Source organism: Strongylocentrotus purpuratus, unplaced genomic scaffold (assembly GCF_000002235.5).
Source record: "Strongylocentrotus purpuratus isolate Spur 01 unplaced genomic scaffold, Spur_5.0 spur5_scaffold_13, whole genome shotgun sequence".
Classification (NCBI taxonomy): Eukaryota; Metazoa; Echinodermata; class Echinoidea; order Camarodonta; family Strongylocentrotidae; genus Strongylocentrotus; species Strongylocentrotus purpuratus.
The window spans coordinates 5,972,479-5,990,682 of record NW_022145598.1 but is presented as its reverse complement, the minus strand read 5'-3'; the positions used below and the strand labels follow the sequence as shown (position 1 = coordinate 5,990,682).

Sequence of the window (18,204 nt, the reverse complement as noted above, 5' to 3'; positions counted from 1 at the left end):
CTTGCCTACTCCACAGTAAAGAAATGGGTAGCTCTCTTCAAAGTCGGGCTATATGAACTAATTGAACGCTCCTCGTATAGGCCTACGAATGTACCTGCCATAACCCGGATTTCATAGCTGTCTCAAAGAGGACGTACATGTACATGTAAGTTTATTCTAACTGTTCATATTAAACTTTTCAATGTGATTTTTATGGCTTATTCAAATTGCCTTAGATAATAAACAGAACAGATAAGAAAAAATTATCGGTAACACGGAAAATAGTAAGAATATTTTGAATGTTTTATTGTTACGGTTTTTCACTAATATGGGAATCTCATGCAACACAAACGATATCAAAATAAGCATTTCGCACAACACAATTTTCTCAATGTCATGAGTCATGAAACTTCTTTAAAGTTTGACTAAATATAAGTAGGCCTACAGGTTCGTATAAAAATATAGTCCAACAATATAAAACAGCAAAAACAATTCTCTGCAAAGCGATTAGCGATTTTCCCTCGATATATCATTCTCGGGCAGGTGGGGGGGGGGGGGGGGGGGTCTTTAAAAAAAAAAACGGCTCACTATTGGATTGTGTAAGCAATATTGTGTGAATTTTAGACCTAACAAATTCTTTATTTTTTCTCATATATATATATATATATATATACTTTTCAAAACTGCGAACTAAAGAACAGTTGTGATTATGATGCATTTAAATGCTAATTGTATTGGAGGAGCTCGCGCCTTTGAATGTTTTCTGAAACAGATATATGGCGCCATACAAATGCTGTTCATCATCATCATCATCATCATCATAGAGAGTGGAAATGTAAACATCATTAGGCAGAGGGTAATACTTAGGACGATAAAAGGCTGTCGCTAGCGTGTGAAAAATTATTGGTATTCTACATTCGTTCACTTGTTTGGTCTGAAAACATGCTTTTATGAAAACATTCCCACAAAAGGACCTATTTCCTACTTTCTGAATGTCATTCCTTGGTGATTTTCACATTCTTTTGACTTGGCTTGTTCAAACAATTTAGAGGTAATTATTCCTCATTCTAACTGAGAAGGTTTCAAACTGTGTAGGTAAAAGCCAGTAAGCCCCCCCCCCCCCCTCCCCCGCCGCCCGCTACACATACGATACAATTTATAGAAATCAAGCAACTTCGCGCGAAAGAAAACAAAAACATAGCGTATGGAAAAATACAAAATCAAAGTTTAACCCTATCGAAGAAAGATTATTCTACATTTTACTGCTCTATATTATATCTGATGTTTTTTTCATTCTCTGCTACACAATAACTATGAAAACAATTTTTTGTTGTAATATTGGTAATGAATATTTTTTCATAATATTGTTAGAAAGTAGGCATAACAATAATGAGCGTCGATAAGTGTTTCTACATTGATGCTGAATCTACTGCTATCAATTATCTAATCATTTAAGGTGCTAACAAGTATCTCAAAAAATGCCTCCCTTCACTTTTTATACGTATTAATTTATTTTTGTTTTCATCTTTGTCACTCATTTCTCCTTCGAACCTTACTTTTTCTTCCTCTCCTTTTAGACTTCCCATTTTTTCTCCCTTTTTTCTTTTCTTTCCCTTTTTTCTTTTCTTTTACATTGTCATCATCGTCATTTGCATTTGCTATGTTAACTGAACATTGATTATTAACTAACTTATGAAGTAGCCATTCTGTAAAATGATGACAGTTATTCCATAAGAGATGGTATTCATGTTGAGCCTGTTGTATAGCAGCCATGTCTTCGGCCTCCTTCATAGTGCACTTACTCTGTCCAATACGGGTCCATGTAACCGGACAATCCTCAGCCATCCTCCCGACACCTCCCCTTGCATACATCAAGTCATTACCCGGGCCAAACTCAAAGCACTTGCCACGGAAGAGAACGAGAGAGTGATCGAGACTGTACTTGTTGATGTCGACATCGTCTAAAGTTTCTCGTCGTCGCCGTCGTTTATCTTCTGGTTCGTCGGAGTGGTATGATGATTCGGGTATGCCGCACCAGAAATTGATGAACTCCACAGACCCTTGCCATACTTCCAAAAACTCTCCTTTATGCAGAAATGGAAAAATTGAAATATACATTGATTTGAGAAATTATTAGGTTTAAATGATTTAAGGCATTATTTTGCTACAATTCATTGTGATTATTAAAAAAAAACGTCAACACTCACTATTTCATCGTTCTCACTTGCTGTATATACTCTTCGAAATCAGTTATTATCTAATCGTCACAACTAACTATCCAACCTTCACCACTATCTCACTCTTTTCATCCCTGTCTAACTCATCGTCATCTCTATTTATCTCATCGTCACCACTTTCTATCTGCTCGTTATCCCTATCTACTCATCGTCACTACTATCTAACTCATCGTCTCCACTATCAACTCATCGTCTCCACTATCAACTTATCGTAATTACCGTCTAACTCATCCAGGGGCGTACGCAGGATTTTTTCAAGGGGGGGGGGGGGGGGTTTTGCTCCCGAAAATTTGAAAATCGCGCCGGCCGAAAAGTCGCTCAGTGGGGGGGGGGGGGGGGGGGGGGGTAAGCGGACACTTTTTTAAAAATTTTTTTGGAGTCCAAAAAAAATCGCAACGACTCAGCCAGCCGAAAAGTCGCTCAGTGGGGGGGGGGGCAAGCGGACACTTTTTTTTTTTTTTTGGTCTCGAAATTTCAAAATTTGACATTTCCTTCGTTGGGGGGGGGGGTTAAGGTCACCTTTTTTAGGTTAACCGTGGGTATAATTTTTTTTTTTTTTTTTTTTTTTTTTTAATAATTAAAAAAAAAAAAAAAAAAAAAAAAACCAAGGGGGGGGGGGGGGGGGGTTTTGGTTTTTTTTAGGGGGGTTTACATACATAAAAATACCAAGGGGGGGGGGTTTGAACCCCCAACCCCCCCCCCCCCTGCGTACGCCCCTGAACTCATCAACACCACTATCTAACTAATCTTCACGAGTATCAATTTCATCGTCATCCCTATTTATCTCATCGTCATCCCTATCTATCTCATTCTTACTACTATCTAACTCATCGGCTCCACTATCTAACCTATCGTCACCACCATCCAAACCATCATCACCACTATCTAACTAATCGTCACGACTATCCATCTCATCTTCGTCACTTTCTATCTCAGCTTCATCACTATATATCTCACCGTCACTATTTACCCATCATTGCTAGATCTTCATCTATATCTATCTCGTCGTCACCATTATCTATCTCATCGTCACCACTATCTAACCCTCGTTATCCCTACATATCTCACCGTCACCACTATCTCACTAATCATCATCACTATCTAGCTCATCTTCATCTACATCTATCTCGTCGCCACCATTTTCTATCTCATCGTCACCACTATCTAACCCTCGTTATCCCTACATATCTCACCGTCACCACTATCTCACTAATCATCATCACTATCTAGCTCATCTTCATCTACATCTATCTCGTCGTCACCACTTTCTATCTCATCGTCACCACTATCTAACCCTCGTTATCCCTACATATCTCACCGTCACCACTATCTCACTAATCATCATCACTATCTAGCTCATCTTCATCTACATCTATCTCGTCGTCACCACTTTCTATCTCATCGTCACCACTATCTAAAACATCATCATCACTATGTAGCTCACTGTCACAATTTACATATAATTACTAGATCTTCCTCGCTATCTACCTCATCGTCATCTCTATCTATTTCTTCGTCACCACTATCTATCTTATCTTCACAACTATGTAGCCCATCGTCACCACTATCTTACTTATCGCCACCACTATCCTACTTATCGTCACCACTATGTAGCCCATCGTCACCACTATCCTACTTATCGTCACCACTATCTTACTCATCGTCACCACTATCTATCTTATCTTCACAACTATGTAGCCCATCGTCACCACTATCTTACTTATCGCCACCACTATCCTACTTATCGTCACCACTATGTAGCCCATCGTCACCACTATCTATCTCATCGTTACCACTATCTTGCTCATCGTCACCACTATCTTACTTATCGTCACCACTATCTATCTCATCTTCAACACTATGTAGCCCATCGTCACACCTATCTTACTCATCGTCACCACTATGTAGCCCATCGTCACCACTATCCTACGTATTGCCACCACTATCTTACTCATCGTCACCACTATGTAGCCCATCGTCACCACTATGTAGCCCATCGTCACCACTATGTAGCCCATCGTCACCACTATCCTACTTATCGCCACCACTATCTATCTCATCGTCACCACTATGTAGCCCATCGTCACCACTATCTTACTTATCGTCACCACTATCTTACTTATCGTCACCACTATCTTACTTATCGTCACCACTATCTATCTCATCGTCACCACTATGTAGCCCATCGTCACCACTATCCTACTTATCGCCACCACTGTCTACCTCATCGTCACAACCATCTGACTGACGCATCGTCAACCCTATTCAGCTCACCGTCACTATTTACATATCATTACTTAATCGTCATCACTATCTATCTCAGCGTCATCTGTATTTATTACTTTGTCACCAATATCTATCTCATTTTTAGCGCTATCTATCTCAACGTCATCACTTTCTAACTCATTGCACCACTATCGTACTTATCGCCACTACAATCTAGTTCATCATCGTCATGCCTTTCTAACTCATCGTCACCACTATGAAGCTCACAATCATCACTATTTACTCATCATTATTATATCGTCATCACCACTCGTTAATCATTGACTACGACTTCATTTGGATTAGAAATTGAAAGAGAGTAATATTTGGACTTTCATATTTGTATCCTTTTCCTAATTGAGATTCTAAATTGAAATATCGACATTTTCGGGAAAGTTTGGGCTTTCCGCCATGTTTAGTTGGCTAAAAGGCTCGATCGACTCAAATTTGAGATACCACACAACTAGTCACTATCTGCTAAACGACTGACAGCCCATTCCCCGAAATTTAAAACAAATACTTAAAGATTCCTTTGTACCTCTATAAGGAAGAACTTACATATTTAATTTGTAAATATAATCCTGCTGCAGTATCATTCAAAATCCGTTCACATTCAATTCATGAGGGGTGCCTTGGCCATATTGAATGCTGAATCTATTATTAACCAGAATATTCTAATATAGCAATGTTGAAATTCGAGTGTTACCGCATATGTAATTATTTTACTAACGGAATTGCGGGGGAAATACTTTTCCTCCCTCTTTTAAATTTAAGATGATAAATCTGTCCTCATTTCCAGCGCCTGTATATGGATATTTGATATTTCCTATCATCAAAATCGACAACTTCATTATGAGATTCAGCAAAATAATATTGACGATTCTTTCGGTGTCTACTGTAGTTATTGAATAAAAAATATCAGCAACTTTGATGAAATGAAAAGAAATGATTTACCATCACCATCGTAGGAGTTGGGTTTCAATGTAGAGTCTGTACTCATTGAAATGCATCCGTGTATGACAGCGATCGTAATCATCGATGTCGTGATGAACATCGCTAGTGACATCGTGCTCCTGTACGAAATCATTGTCGTTGATGAGGCAGTATAACTTGATTAAGTTTTTATTCCACTCGGTGATATTATTCTCAACCAAATCTGGAGTTGAAGTTGATTATTAAATCATATAATCTTATGCCACATATACGTATCACTATGCAGGTATGTAGAAGGGCGTTAACGGAGAAACGTTCCTGTGCATGTAATATAAGAATAATACCACAATCAAGGTAAATAAATGACTCTTGTAGTCACCATACCGGTCTCACACTCATGAACTCATGAACTTTTCATTACCTCTCTCTTAATGAAAGTGCGAATAGTTTCTAGGAGTTTGATTGACCCGAATGGCAAGCTCAGAGAAGCTCTAAGCTTTCTATTCTGTTTGAGAGGGTAGGGTGCAACTTCCATAGTGCATAGCAGGGGCGGATATAGGGGGTCGGTCCCCCCCCCCCCTTGGGCGGCCAAGTGAAGAAGAAAAAAAAGTGGGAATTTTTTTTTTTTAAATATTTAAAAAAGTAAAAGAGTAAAACGGCACAATTTTGGGAAAATCCATGAGCCACTACTGGGTCAACCCCCCCCCTTGCAAAAAGCTAGATCCGCCCCTGCATAGATATGGCAACAAGTCTTCATGGATTTTGCGCGGGTCGGCTAATATTGTGCTGGGACGTTCTTGGTAATCAAATGCAGCAAACCAGGCGCGGATCCAGGATTTCTTAGGGGAGGGGGCCCAACTTTTTTTTTTTTTTTGCTCCCGAAAATTTGAAGATCGCGCCGGCCGAAAAGTCGCTCAGTGGGGGGGGGGGGGGGGGGGGGGCGGAGGTACAAAATACAATTTTTTTTTTTTTTTTTTTTTTGCTCCCGAAAATTTGAAAAAACACGCCGGCCAGAAATTCGCTCAGTGGGGGGGGGGGGGGGGGGGGGGGGGGGGGGGGGGGGGGGGGGGGTAGTGAGCACATTTTTTTTTTGATCCTCAAAAAAATTTCAATTTGCACCCCCCCCCCCAAAAAAAAGGTAAAAATCACGTGATTTTACATGATTTTTTTCTCAAGGGGGGGGGGGCCGGGCCCCCCGGGCCCCCCCCCCCTGGATCCGCCACTGAGCAAACATCTTTTTCATCGCTTGAGGTAATGGGAGATCGTTAATAGTTGAAATTCAATGCACTAAAACGGACTCTCTTGTCGATTATTCCTCACTCTAAAAAGCAAAGAATAAGACTGGATGACGCCCCCCCCCCCTCACTGGGGTCTAAGTAGCACAAAGTGCACTGTTATCTTTCTATTTAGATTATATGTATTTAACTATTCCCCCGTCTTCTCTCCACCATGCAACGCTCTTCCCCAACCCCTATCTTTCTCTTCTCTCTCACATGGCTCTCCCCATTGACATCTTCTCTCTCTCTCTCTCTTTCACTCTCTCTCTCTCTCTCTCTTCCTCTCTTTCTTTTTTCTATCAGTCTCCATATCTCACCTGTCCCTTCTTTCGTTTTCCTCTTTCTCCATATCTCTGCCTCTCGTGTTCTTTCTCCTATCCCCTCTTTCTCTAGATCTCTAGTTGCGCTCTTTGTTTCTCCCTCTCTTTAGGCTCACCCCCCTCTCTCTTCCTCTCTTTATCCCAATCTCTTTATCCCTCCCTCACTCATATAGCCTCTCTCTCTTACTTCTATGATAATATAACTTAATTAGTTTTTCTCCACCTTTTGTGATATCGCAATAATTATGAAATATAATGCATTTGCTTTCATCAGAGGGCGTCCTAAAGCTTCGTTAGGCAAGACAGAATGTGCATCATGTCCAACCGGTCCATATATGCGTATAATTGGGCCGGTTGATGTTTATGGAAAATGGGAAATAATTGTCACTGATTTTGGCCATTTGTCAAAACTTTCCACCACTCGAATTTCTTAGAAATGTTGGCATGTTATTCGGTGCATTTTTATGATACGTTTCTGTTGTAATAAGTGGGAGTTTCCTTTGAAGAAAGACTATCAGTTTGCGTGATTGAAAAAAAAAATCACTAAACGCGATATAAATATTGACAAATTCCTGGACAATTTTTTTAGCTGATGGAGGGGTTTATTTCGTAGTCTATTATCGTAATATGGATTTATTTTGAGCCAAAGCCATAAATTCGTTAACTCAACTTTTTATAACCTTTTATGATGAAACCAGATTTTCATAGCTATTTATATTCATAATAGATTGTTTAATGTAAAAGAAAAAATGAAACTCGAAAACAAACGGATTTGTGAAAAAGAAATATAATTCCTTGCTTTTCATAACGCCGCATTGATATGCTTTCAAATGATTCATTGATGAAATTAATCCATACACGCTTTACTGAGCCAAATTATCTTGATAGGGGCATATCAAAACCCACTTGAGTCAGATTTGGGTTAAAGAGTGAACATGGTTGAAAACGTTACTCTATCACACGCGAACATGATATACCATATATATGTATAAGCTTTAACACCGAATGATAATATTGTTTTAAAAATGAGGGCAAAATTGCCATCATCCTGAACTAAAGGATAGAAGAGATATGGTCGATGATGAGGGTAAAAAGGGCATATTTTATACTTGAATGGGTCTGCAATCGACATGAACAGTAATGTTAGCATTTATTTCAGAACTGCAACTTTTTTTAAAAGAGCAAAGCAGACAGTCTGTTGATATTTTCACAAAAAACCTTTCATCTTGACTTGTTATAATGGGGAAAAGTGTGGTATAATGGGTTAGGTGGTGTCTAATGGGCATCTGAGGCAGAACATAAACCATCAGAATATGTAATTTTTCCTCTCAGGCCGGGTGGGCATCATTTTCAATCGAAATTAGAGACAGACAGACACACAAAGAGAGAGAGATAGAGAGAGAGAAGAGAGAGAGAGAGAGAGAGAGAGAGAGAGAGAGATATTTATCATGATCGTCATCATAATTATCCTAATCATTATCATCATCATCCTCGTCATCATCATCATAATCATCATTATCATATTTGTCGTCATATTGTCTTTACATTCATCACCATCATCACCATTATGATTATTATCATCTTCGTAATCATCACATCCATGCCCAATGCTACAAGACTATTATGACCGTTCATGGTGACACATTGTTACAATCGTACAATATTTTATTTACAAGCTCATTCTAAATAAACAATACGATGCATCAATGGCATTGCTTCTGAAGAACTACAAAATGACAAATTGAAAATCTGCATAATTTCCTCTTCATAATTGATTTGATAGCATTGGACGGAAAAATAAATCAAGCTCGAATTGGCATAATGTACTACATACAATCTAAAGTTGGTACAATGCACATGTATTGCACATTAAACGAAATAACCACACTTTAGGATAATGGCAAAGAAACATCGGGTAGAAATATTGTATATTAAACAATGATGCATGTTATCATTTGAGTATGAATCCTAGATATACATGACTGGAATAATTTTAAGTATTGAAATGTTACCAGTAGAAATTAGAATAAATTCAGATTACTATATCGCATCAAACAAACCAAAACATGGAAATAAAATATTACATACAACTATCAAGGAATTCAAACAAGTTCAAAATCAATTAAATATTATTATTGCATTGCATTCAATATCGATTAATTCCATGGCAATCCAATCAGCATAATTCCCAATTTGTCTTTGTTATAACCAAAATAATCATTGACATATATATTCCATCTAGATTGCAAAACTCAATTCTGTTAGGATGGAATAATATCTATAAATTCAATATCAGAAATAAATATATCAAGGGGTGATTTGTACGCAAAGAAACACTAACACACACACCCACACGCACAATCAGTCGTACATTTTTCATTATAACCTCAAATATACATGTACATTCTAATATAGAATCAGTTATCCTTTTTATTATTTATCTAATTTCTATTTTTTTTTTCAGTGGTAGGTCTAAATCGTTTGAAAATACTCAGTTCAAAAAGATCATGCAAAGTTATCTTAAAATTCTAGACTTTTGAAATGGTAATGAAAGACTTATTCATTGCTTTAAAAAAATGCGGTGTGTGTATGTGGGTGTTGATATGAAGAAGTAGATTCTTACAAATAAAACGACGCCCCTTCATCTCAAATACAATCACACACAAATAAAATAATGTTTCTAGGGTAAAATCATTGCAGCTTTAATACATACTGTACATCTTATCGCTCTATATACTGGCTCTGGTATTTAGCCGTTTGTTTTTAATATATCAGTCGGCCAGTAGAGTAAATTAAATGAACATAAGACCAACATTTAGAAATATTTCACTTTTCATGACTCTCTTTATCTAAATATGTCTTTAAAATATGAAGAGAGCTTTAATTAGTGTCCTGATATGGAAAGATAATCTTTGTATCCCCTCTGTATACGTGATAAGGTTGAAATATTATTATGGTTTGTATACCAATAAACCCTTCATGGAAATCAAAGGCTTTAAAATAATATATGTTATCGTCTCCGTCTTTTTCCCTTTCATATTCAGTGTCCTTTATTATTAGTGTCCTATTCTTAATTCCTATTTACATCAACAAGTATACAGACTATACGTGGCAGCATATTATGTATTAGCGGTGCTCATAATGGACATCACGCATTGCTCTATCACGAACTGTTGATGATTTACTGAATGTCCTGATGGGAGGGATGGACATCCGCTCAACTGGGATGTTCCTTGCCATGTTCGTCGATGCTTCCTCGCGCATATCCACATGCTCGTCGATTCTGTCAATGATCACAAGAAAAGAAAAAAATAGTAATGGATGATAATAATAATAATAATAATCTGGATTTATATAGCGCTTAATACGAAATACCGTCTCTAATCGATAAACAGATATCATAAACCCGGTCATCAGATTCATTCACGCACGAAATATGCACCATCTCCACTCCCTGGGGAGTATTCCTATTCCATATGGTCACCATGAGGGCATAAGCAATTAAACACAGCTGTTGTCGTCATCCTACCGGTTCCCCATTTCACTCCTGGGTATTGAGTGGCAAATGTAGATTAATGTCTTGTCGTGTCGGGGATCGAGCCACGACCTTTGAATTTCAAGTCAAGTGCTTAAACCACTCGACGACTACGACACTTCTACTGGGGCCCTGCATATAATACACTTCATGAATGTTTTAGATCATGGGTGTAAAAGCACATTTTTTGCGAGGGTTGGGGGGGGGGGGGGCTGACACACAAATGACCGAAACTACGTACATTATTATAGGGCACTTCCTGGCCGAATGTAAAAACTATCCGGGCACCTCACTGCCCGACTATAAGCCGGGGGGGGGGGGGGAGGCTGCAGGCCTCCGCCTCGTACTTAAATGGTTCTGATTCCAGACAGGGGTAATGTCATGCCACCAATGCTTTGTTAGAAACTGTGTATTGGTATATGGCTTTATTAACGGAACTTCCCAGTACGGCTCAAGGTGGGTCTCAGTAATACCATGACGGTATCATTCCGCCTGCAGTCATTTTAGACACAATAATTTTGGAAAATAACGCACGTGTTTAAACAATTTTGCATGATAAAACCAAACAAAACGAGTGATATCAACTACATTATTAGGATCAAAGGGGCTGACACCACCACCCCAACATTAAGAGCATTATTAAAAAAAAATAATAATTAAGAGTTGTTCTGTGGAAGGGACGCTTCACAGCATTGTGATGATCATGGAGATTTAATACTACTGTGATATTAAACGCAATATTAATTGATATTAACAATGAGGTTAATAAGTGCATTGAAAATGTTAACACAGTCCACAAAAACACGAGAAAGAGCTCAAGTCTAATAGAAGAAAAAAAAAAAAACGATTGCTTTTTAACTGCAAATACAGATATTGAATGGTAAATATCTTACCTTTTGCAACACACGCATGCGTATTTGATGTTATTTCATATTCATAGTAAAAGTTCATGCTAAAATCATAATACAGACATAGATATTTTTGAAAGAGAGAGAGAGAGAGAGAGGGGGGGGGGCGATGTGCCCAACAGAAAAGAGAGGATATAATTGCAAGAACAGAGAGAGAACTAGACAAACAGAGAGGGGGTAATAGAGAGAAGAAAGAGAGAGAAAGAGAGAGAGAGGGAGAGAGAGAGAGAGAGAGAGAGAGAGAGAGAGAGAGTGGAAGGGGGAGAGAGAGAGAGAGGGGGGGGGAGCGGGGATGAAAGACTTACATGGTTTTTACACCTGGACACGGTTAAAGTTGGGTAGAGTGAACTGGGTCTGCCTTTAACTTTTTTGTTTTTGTCCAGAGGTATATTGTTGGCGTCCTCACAAAACACATCTCCCATCGTATCAGAGAGTTGACATCACAAAGTTCGTCGAATCAACGTTTGAAATGTTTTATGGCAATATCGATGGAAAGTATGTCCATAGATCGAACCCTCCCCCCTCCCGGGTCATTTTGATTAACTTGCTATTATGAGAAGGCATGATGGCTCGGTTAGCGTAGAGCAGTGGTCTTGTAACCGGGAGGTTCAGGGTTCAGAATCGAAACCAAGTCGATGGGATCATGCGCCAGTGCCATTATGTTAAAGCATTAATCCTCATTACCAAGTCTCTCCTAATGCTTGTACTATTTGTAGAGGACTTCACAAGAAAGCGTCAATGGCGAGGCGTACATGCCAGTAGATCGTACAACTATACATCCGTAGAATGGATGTATAGTTTTGACCAATCAGAACACAGGAAACTATACAACTATACATTCATCGAAGCACTGATGAGAAGGAAGAAAGTGCACTTATGAGAAAGACAACCTGTCGAGCCTTAGACTTTTTGGATTGGTCCCTATTCTTCTTCTTTGTATAAATTCATTTAATGTACATTATATTTTATCTCTTAAGTGCTTTAGTAAATAATTTAGTATTTGTATATTTTATTTTAAAACTGGAGAATGAATAAAGACTGAACTGAAAAAGAAATACCTGGATTCATTGCGTTAAAGGTAAAGACCAGTTATGGTCATGCGATTGCATTGTGAAAGAGACGTTGTGGAATCGATCAGAAAAGGTTGATCATCTAGCATCTAGCATCTGCAAGGTTCTGGAATCATCAAAATGATAAGAAATTTGGCCCATTCTTCGTAAAGTTACAAGCACTATACACAAAAAGATGTATATGGGACTACCCTATATCTCTCACAGACCATGAGAGAAACAAATTTACCAAATATATGAAATAGTAGGCTGTTTCCCGGCAAATTTGTTATCATCATGTATTAGTCAAAACATATTCTTTCACATGATTAGTAATGAGAGCTTCCATTTCATTTTTTGAAATTGGGGCGTTTCCAATACTGGTCTTTACCTTGAAACTTGATATGGATGCATCCGATAAAATATCATGTTATTAAAATGCCAAGAACCTATTAACTACATCATCTACAATATCTAATCCCAATTCTGTTATGAGATTTGCGCTGCATCGTCAACCACTATCACGAACATCTTTTGGACAAATCTGTACTGTTTTTTTGTTTGAGGAGGGGGAGGCATATTTTCGAGATGTATATAGTTATATATTGTTAATTAATGTTTGTTTATACAAAGTCACGAGTGTTTGAACGGTACAAAATGTTATTTCTCTTTCTGTTCAAAACGTCAGAGATTGCGCTAAAAATCATTGACAGTTTATATAATTCAAAGACTTTTATTAAATTTTCATGTACAACATTTGATCATCTATACTTCTGAAGTCATATACTTTTTAAGTATTAACAACTTTATTAGATCAAATATTAAATATAAATATATACTAATGTGGTCCATTTTAACTTACACATATATGAAAGTCTCCATAAAACTTGTCAATGAGTTGTTTAAACATTTCAAAGAAACATACAATAACATTTACATAACAATAACAAATAACATGTACAATACTTGCAAATTAAATATGATCAACATGTTCATATAATTACCAATTACCATACCAATTAGTTCAAATGAATCTACCTTGTCTCACTCATATATGAATTTAATAGGTTCTAGTTTAGACTGTCAGAATATATGATATAACAATATAGCTTGGACGTCCGTTCGTGTCTCCTTAGATCAAGATTAATGTAATCTTGATCTTCGGAGTAGTTGCTACAACCGGCCGTGTCAGACACGTTGCCCTGGGGTGCGAGATAGGACTCTTGTAGCGTGCCCCCATTTAAAATTTAATTAATAGTATGAAACTATTAAAATTACTCTCATGTTACGGGTAAAAATATTGCATATATATTATGAATCAATTGATTTGGTCGATCCAGTTCGATGGCACAAACATGTACGGCACTACTGGACAGAGATCCTAATAATTACAGAGCTTGGTCTTGTTGCTCTGTTCGCCAGATAGCTTGGACAGTATATCATGATTCAAAATGTTTAACAATGATATAGATTCTAATAAATGCTGTCTATTGTGTCTCCAAATAATATTATTAAAGATCCCGAGAAATCCTACAAATGTTGCTTGACATATGGACATACAGTACTATAATAATATAAATAGTGTTTACAGTATATAGCTATGGCAACAAAGTAGTTAAAGGGAAGACAATCTTGATAGAAAATTACAATGTACTTTAAAAGGAAAGCAAGAAAAAGTAGGCAGTAGCCTGGAGAAAATTTGAATGAAATATGAAACAAAATGAGAAGGTTATAAAGTTTTGAAAGTTGTAATCACTATAGGTATGGGCTCTTCAAATTGGCTGAATCGGTAATGTCTCTGTGATGTAGTGGTGGACAACTTCCCATTTATCCCAACACACAAAACAATTTTTTTTTTTTTTAATGTATGACTCAGGAGCATCTTTTCTCTTTAGAGAACCTATAATAACATGCTATCCATAATATTTTTCGAGTAGTGCCCTAGGGTTGAAGGCACATGTAGGACAAAAACAGAAATTAATTATATATTGTACGCTACAAATAGGAGAGTTATCTGCGACTTTGCCACAATCCACTGACAAAACTACCAATTTGAAATTCGTATAGACTTAGCGATATCATATTCCAAACTTTCATAACTTTCTTATTATTGGTCTGATATATTTCAAACTTTTGCCATTCTTGTTTGTCTTATTTCGTGCTTTCATGCAAATGAACTTATCACAAGGGCGGGATTGCCCTTCAATAATGTACATGGACATGGGATTAAAGTTGAAAATATCATGATGCAGCAAATTTACAGATGATATGATTACATGTGTCTTACTAACTTAACAAATATGATTGAATCTACAAAATTTACTTGTATTATCTCTACCACAATAGAATGCTGTGAATTCAAAGATACATGAGAGTATAGAAATGTGAATGAATAACATTGGTGTCATGAGATATTAACTTGGTATATGATGAGTAATTACTGTTTTCCTATTTCTTTAAAAGGTTTATGAGTATCAAAACTGTTAATTCAACAAATCATGCTCAGGATATCTGAAAGCCCACATGTACATTACATTACATTACGCACTTGTACATGTATCTACTGAATATAATAAGTACTGCCTTCCTGTAGGGCGGGTACATGTACGTACCTTGATTACAATCTTAAAAGATCAGCAAACAAAAAAGACTTGTCAAACTACCTTACTTCTTGAAAGTTATCATTTGATGCATCAAGATTATTGAAAAACCTACTTCTATAACTTTAATCTTATGAGTTCATCGTCTCACATGGTACATTGATGGTTCCAAAAACTTCCATAAATACAAATAATGACTATAAAAATTCACTATAGATTACAAACAGACATTAAAACATACCAGTAAGTCCATAATAACATATCTGAATAGGCACTAATTACAATCCTACAATACTACATGTTCATCTTCATGTATATAGGAATTCATCAAAAATCAAAGTGAAGTGTTAACGAACAGGCAAATGATGTTCAATGACAACACAAAACTATGCAGATATGATTACTGAGGTACAGTACATGTAAATATATACAAAGAGAATATTTCAGTATGAAAAGAGATAAATTAGTTTCCATCACAACAAAGAAATCCACACAATGCAAGAAAATTACAGCTGTATCCATATTCACTGCTCATTTCATTCTCTTGACTTGTTGAGAATACATCTTCTTTCAAAGTTGAAGAGTTTTCATGTGACCAAACACTAGCAGTTATATTATGAATACATCTGTAAACACACTATCAATGATGAGGACCAGGGACTCCAAATGTTACAGGTAGCAGTGGTTAGATTTACTCATACTTGTATGATCATACTGTAAAAGTAGAAATATTTGTGGTACATTAATTTTTGCAGATTCCGCGCTAAGATCAACAAGCACAAATTTTAGAACTCACAAAAATACAAGCATGATTTCTGATGCATGTTTTGAACGGCCTGAATTGTGTGCAATGTAAATTTAAGAACCTGCAAATATGTTTTGGGGTCGCTCGGCCTGAAAAAATTAATCACGCGATAATAACAGCGTTTACAGTACTCATTTATGTAAGAGTAATTACTTGCTGACTTTCTTAAAATATGACCATTATCACATTCCTTAAAACTGAAAATGACACAAGAGCCAGTTTCGTATTTTGAGCAGGCATAACGACGGTTTAAATGCAGGCTTGAAAGTCTTACAAGGTGGTTGGTATTCAATCAAACGCACTGCTAATCTGTACAAATGAGCCCTTAAATCAGCCAAGTAATTAATACATGAAGAGAAATGAGGGTTAAATATATAATGGCCCAAGATGTGCAATAGATTCAAACTGTGCAATGTGCGCCCTCATCACTTCAAACCGTCACACTAACTTACAATGCGCTATCCTGGTGATACATCTCTTGAGCGGAACGGGGAATCAAGAACTCATTCACACGGCCGACTGTTCCTGTTCTGTCCTTGTAGTGTTCCCTCTGTTCCTGAGCAAGCTAAATGCAGAGAGAACAGTCTGATTAATAATACTATTCAAGGGGTCTTGTATCAAAGGCATTACAAAAAACTGCATGTTGCATTGATAGCCCAACTGGTTGTAATTTTTAGAAATAAAATGCAATGTACATTTGTACTTCCACAAAGATAGAACATTCATCTGGCTGCACAAGTGTTTTGAACCTGCTGCAGTTGTCTTATTTGGGACTTGGGAGTGTTGATATTTTGTAATTTTCATTTAAATGTTCTTCAAAAAGAACTCCTGATTTCTAACACTGAGTGATAGTTTTATGACGGAACCCATTTAGAAGTGCCAATACTGAGTAAGCAACAATTTAGTTTTGCTGTCATTTAGCAGCATGAGTTTTATTTTGAAGCATCCATCCACAAAAATAATTAAAACTGGCAAGCATTAATTGATCGACATCTTTAAAGGTCTGAATACATTTAATAGGAGAAAACAATTGGATAAGTCTTTATATTACCATACATGTACATACCTTATCAAAATGGTTAATATCTTCTTTCCTGTCATGATTAACGTTGCTGAGGGAATATTGTGGTGTTGTTCTGAATCTCTCCCTAGTCCTATCCCTAGCTCCAATCACTTGGTCTGGGTTGTGTGTGTAGACTGTTGGGAACTGGCCTCCATTAGAATAGTTGGTCTTGCTGTTGTTCAGGGTTGTGGATCGATAGTCTTGCAGACATTTAGCAGTGGCATTTCCATACGTTTCCCCATAGTCAAACTTCATTGTAGGGCAGTGGCCTTTATATCTGAAAAATTGGAACAGCTGTTAATGACTTTGTATTCATGCAGATTTGGGGCTCAGTTATTAATTATTCTAAAATAGATGGTATGAAATATCTGCAAAGATTAATGCAAATCTGTTTGATAAGTCTCTAGATCTAGTACGGAGTACTAGATCATCCACAACACAAGTCACAAGTTCCAACTTATTTTGATAACTAAAAATAAAATTGTAAAATCATTTTGTTTGGTAAATCTAAAAAAATAAAGATCTGTCATCTAGATCGACATGTACATGTAAATTCTATAATGAAAACGTGTATGCATTTATCTAATATTAAGATAAACAATGTTAAAGAATACATACATTTCATTGAAAATCATAAATAGACCTAGGCCAATTATTGTTTGCATTGCATTGGCATTGCAGCTGCAGCATTGAGTTGACATTCACTTACCCTGGCATTAATCTGGGAGGGATATATGTTGCCTGGTGAGTAGTTTGAAGAGTTCCTGCGCTTCGAGACATCTTTATTTCTTTAGTTTCACCGATAATGAAAGAGAAAATAAATGTGCAGAATATCTTATCTTAATTGTAGCCTTAACAATAAAATGCCAATGGCAGCTGTTACTCGATGAGCTTGTTGTATTCGCTCTGCTTCTGGCACATGTGATGGTTATGTTGACAAGCCCATTTTACTTTGTGTACGTACAGCGGTACGGTAGCTATGGAGAACCCGGAAGTAACAGCTAGTCTTTTATTTGAGAAGAATACAGTATACTATAATTTTTTCAGACTTAATAACTGTTTATAGATACCAATAGAACACATATTTCTATGCAATACTAATATTGAGTCATAAATTTCTTATAAATATCTAGTTGAGTAGATTTTCATATGTTTTAATCCAAAAATATCTTAAATCTATTAATCCAAAAATTAAGTTGGGCTTTGAAAAAAACTGTTCTCGTGTAGCAACTG

The 18,204-nt window shown here is 36.9% G+C and overlaps 2 protein-coding genes across 2 annotated transcripts; both read right to left on the bottom strand.

Moving 5' to 3' along the window:
• Positions 1 to 1,119: 1,119 nt before the first annotated feature.
• LOC105441767 lies at positions 1,120 to 5,879 on the bottom strand. Its single transcript, XM_011673210.2, has 2 exons — positions 5,436 to 5,879; positions 1,120 to 2,063 (listed from the first exon to the last, which is right to left on the bottom strand). The coding sequence occupies exons 1-2, from the start codon at positions 5,566 to 5,568 to the stop codon at positions 1,510 to 1,512; spliced, it is 687 nt and encodes a 228-aa protein (XP_011671512.2). The 5' UTR covers positions 5,569 to 5,879; the 3' UTR covers positions 1,120 to 1,509.
• A 2,775-nt stretch (positions 5,880 to 8,654) lies between these two features.
• On the bottom strand, positions 8,655 to 17,922 carry LOC574667 (UPF0573 protein C2orf70 homolog A). The gene is made up of 4 exons (XM_796718.5): positions 17,681 to 17,922; positions 16,975 to 17,248; positions 16,361 to 16,473; positions 8,655 to 10,294 (listed from the first exon to the last, which is right to left on the bottom strand). Exons 1-4 carry the CDS (start codon positions 17,749 to 17,751, stop codon positions 10,138 to 10,140), a joined length of 615 nt encoding a protein of 204 aa, XP_801811.1. The 5' UTR covers positions 17,752 to 17,922; the 3' UTR covers positions 8,655 to 10,137.
• Positions 17,923 to 18,204: the final 282 nt, after the last annotated feature.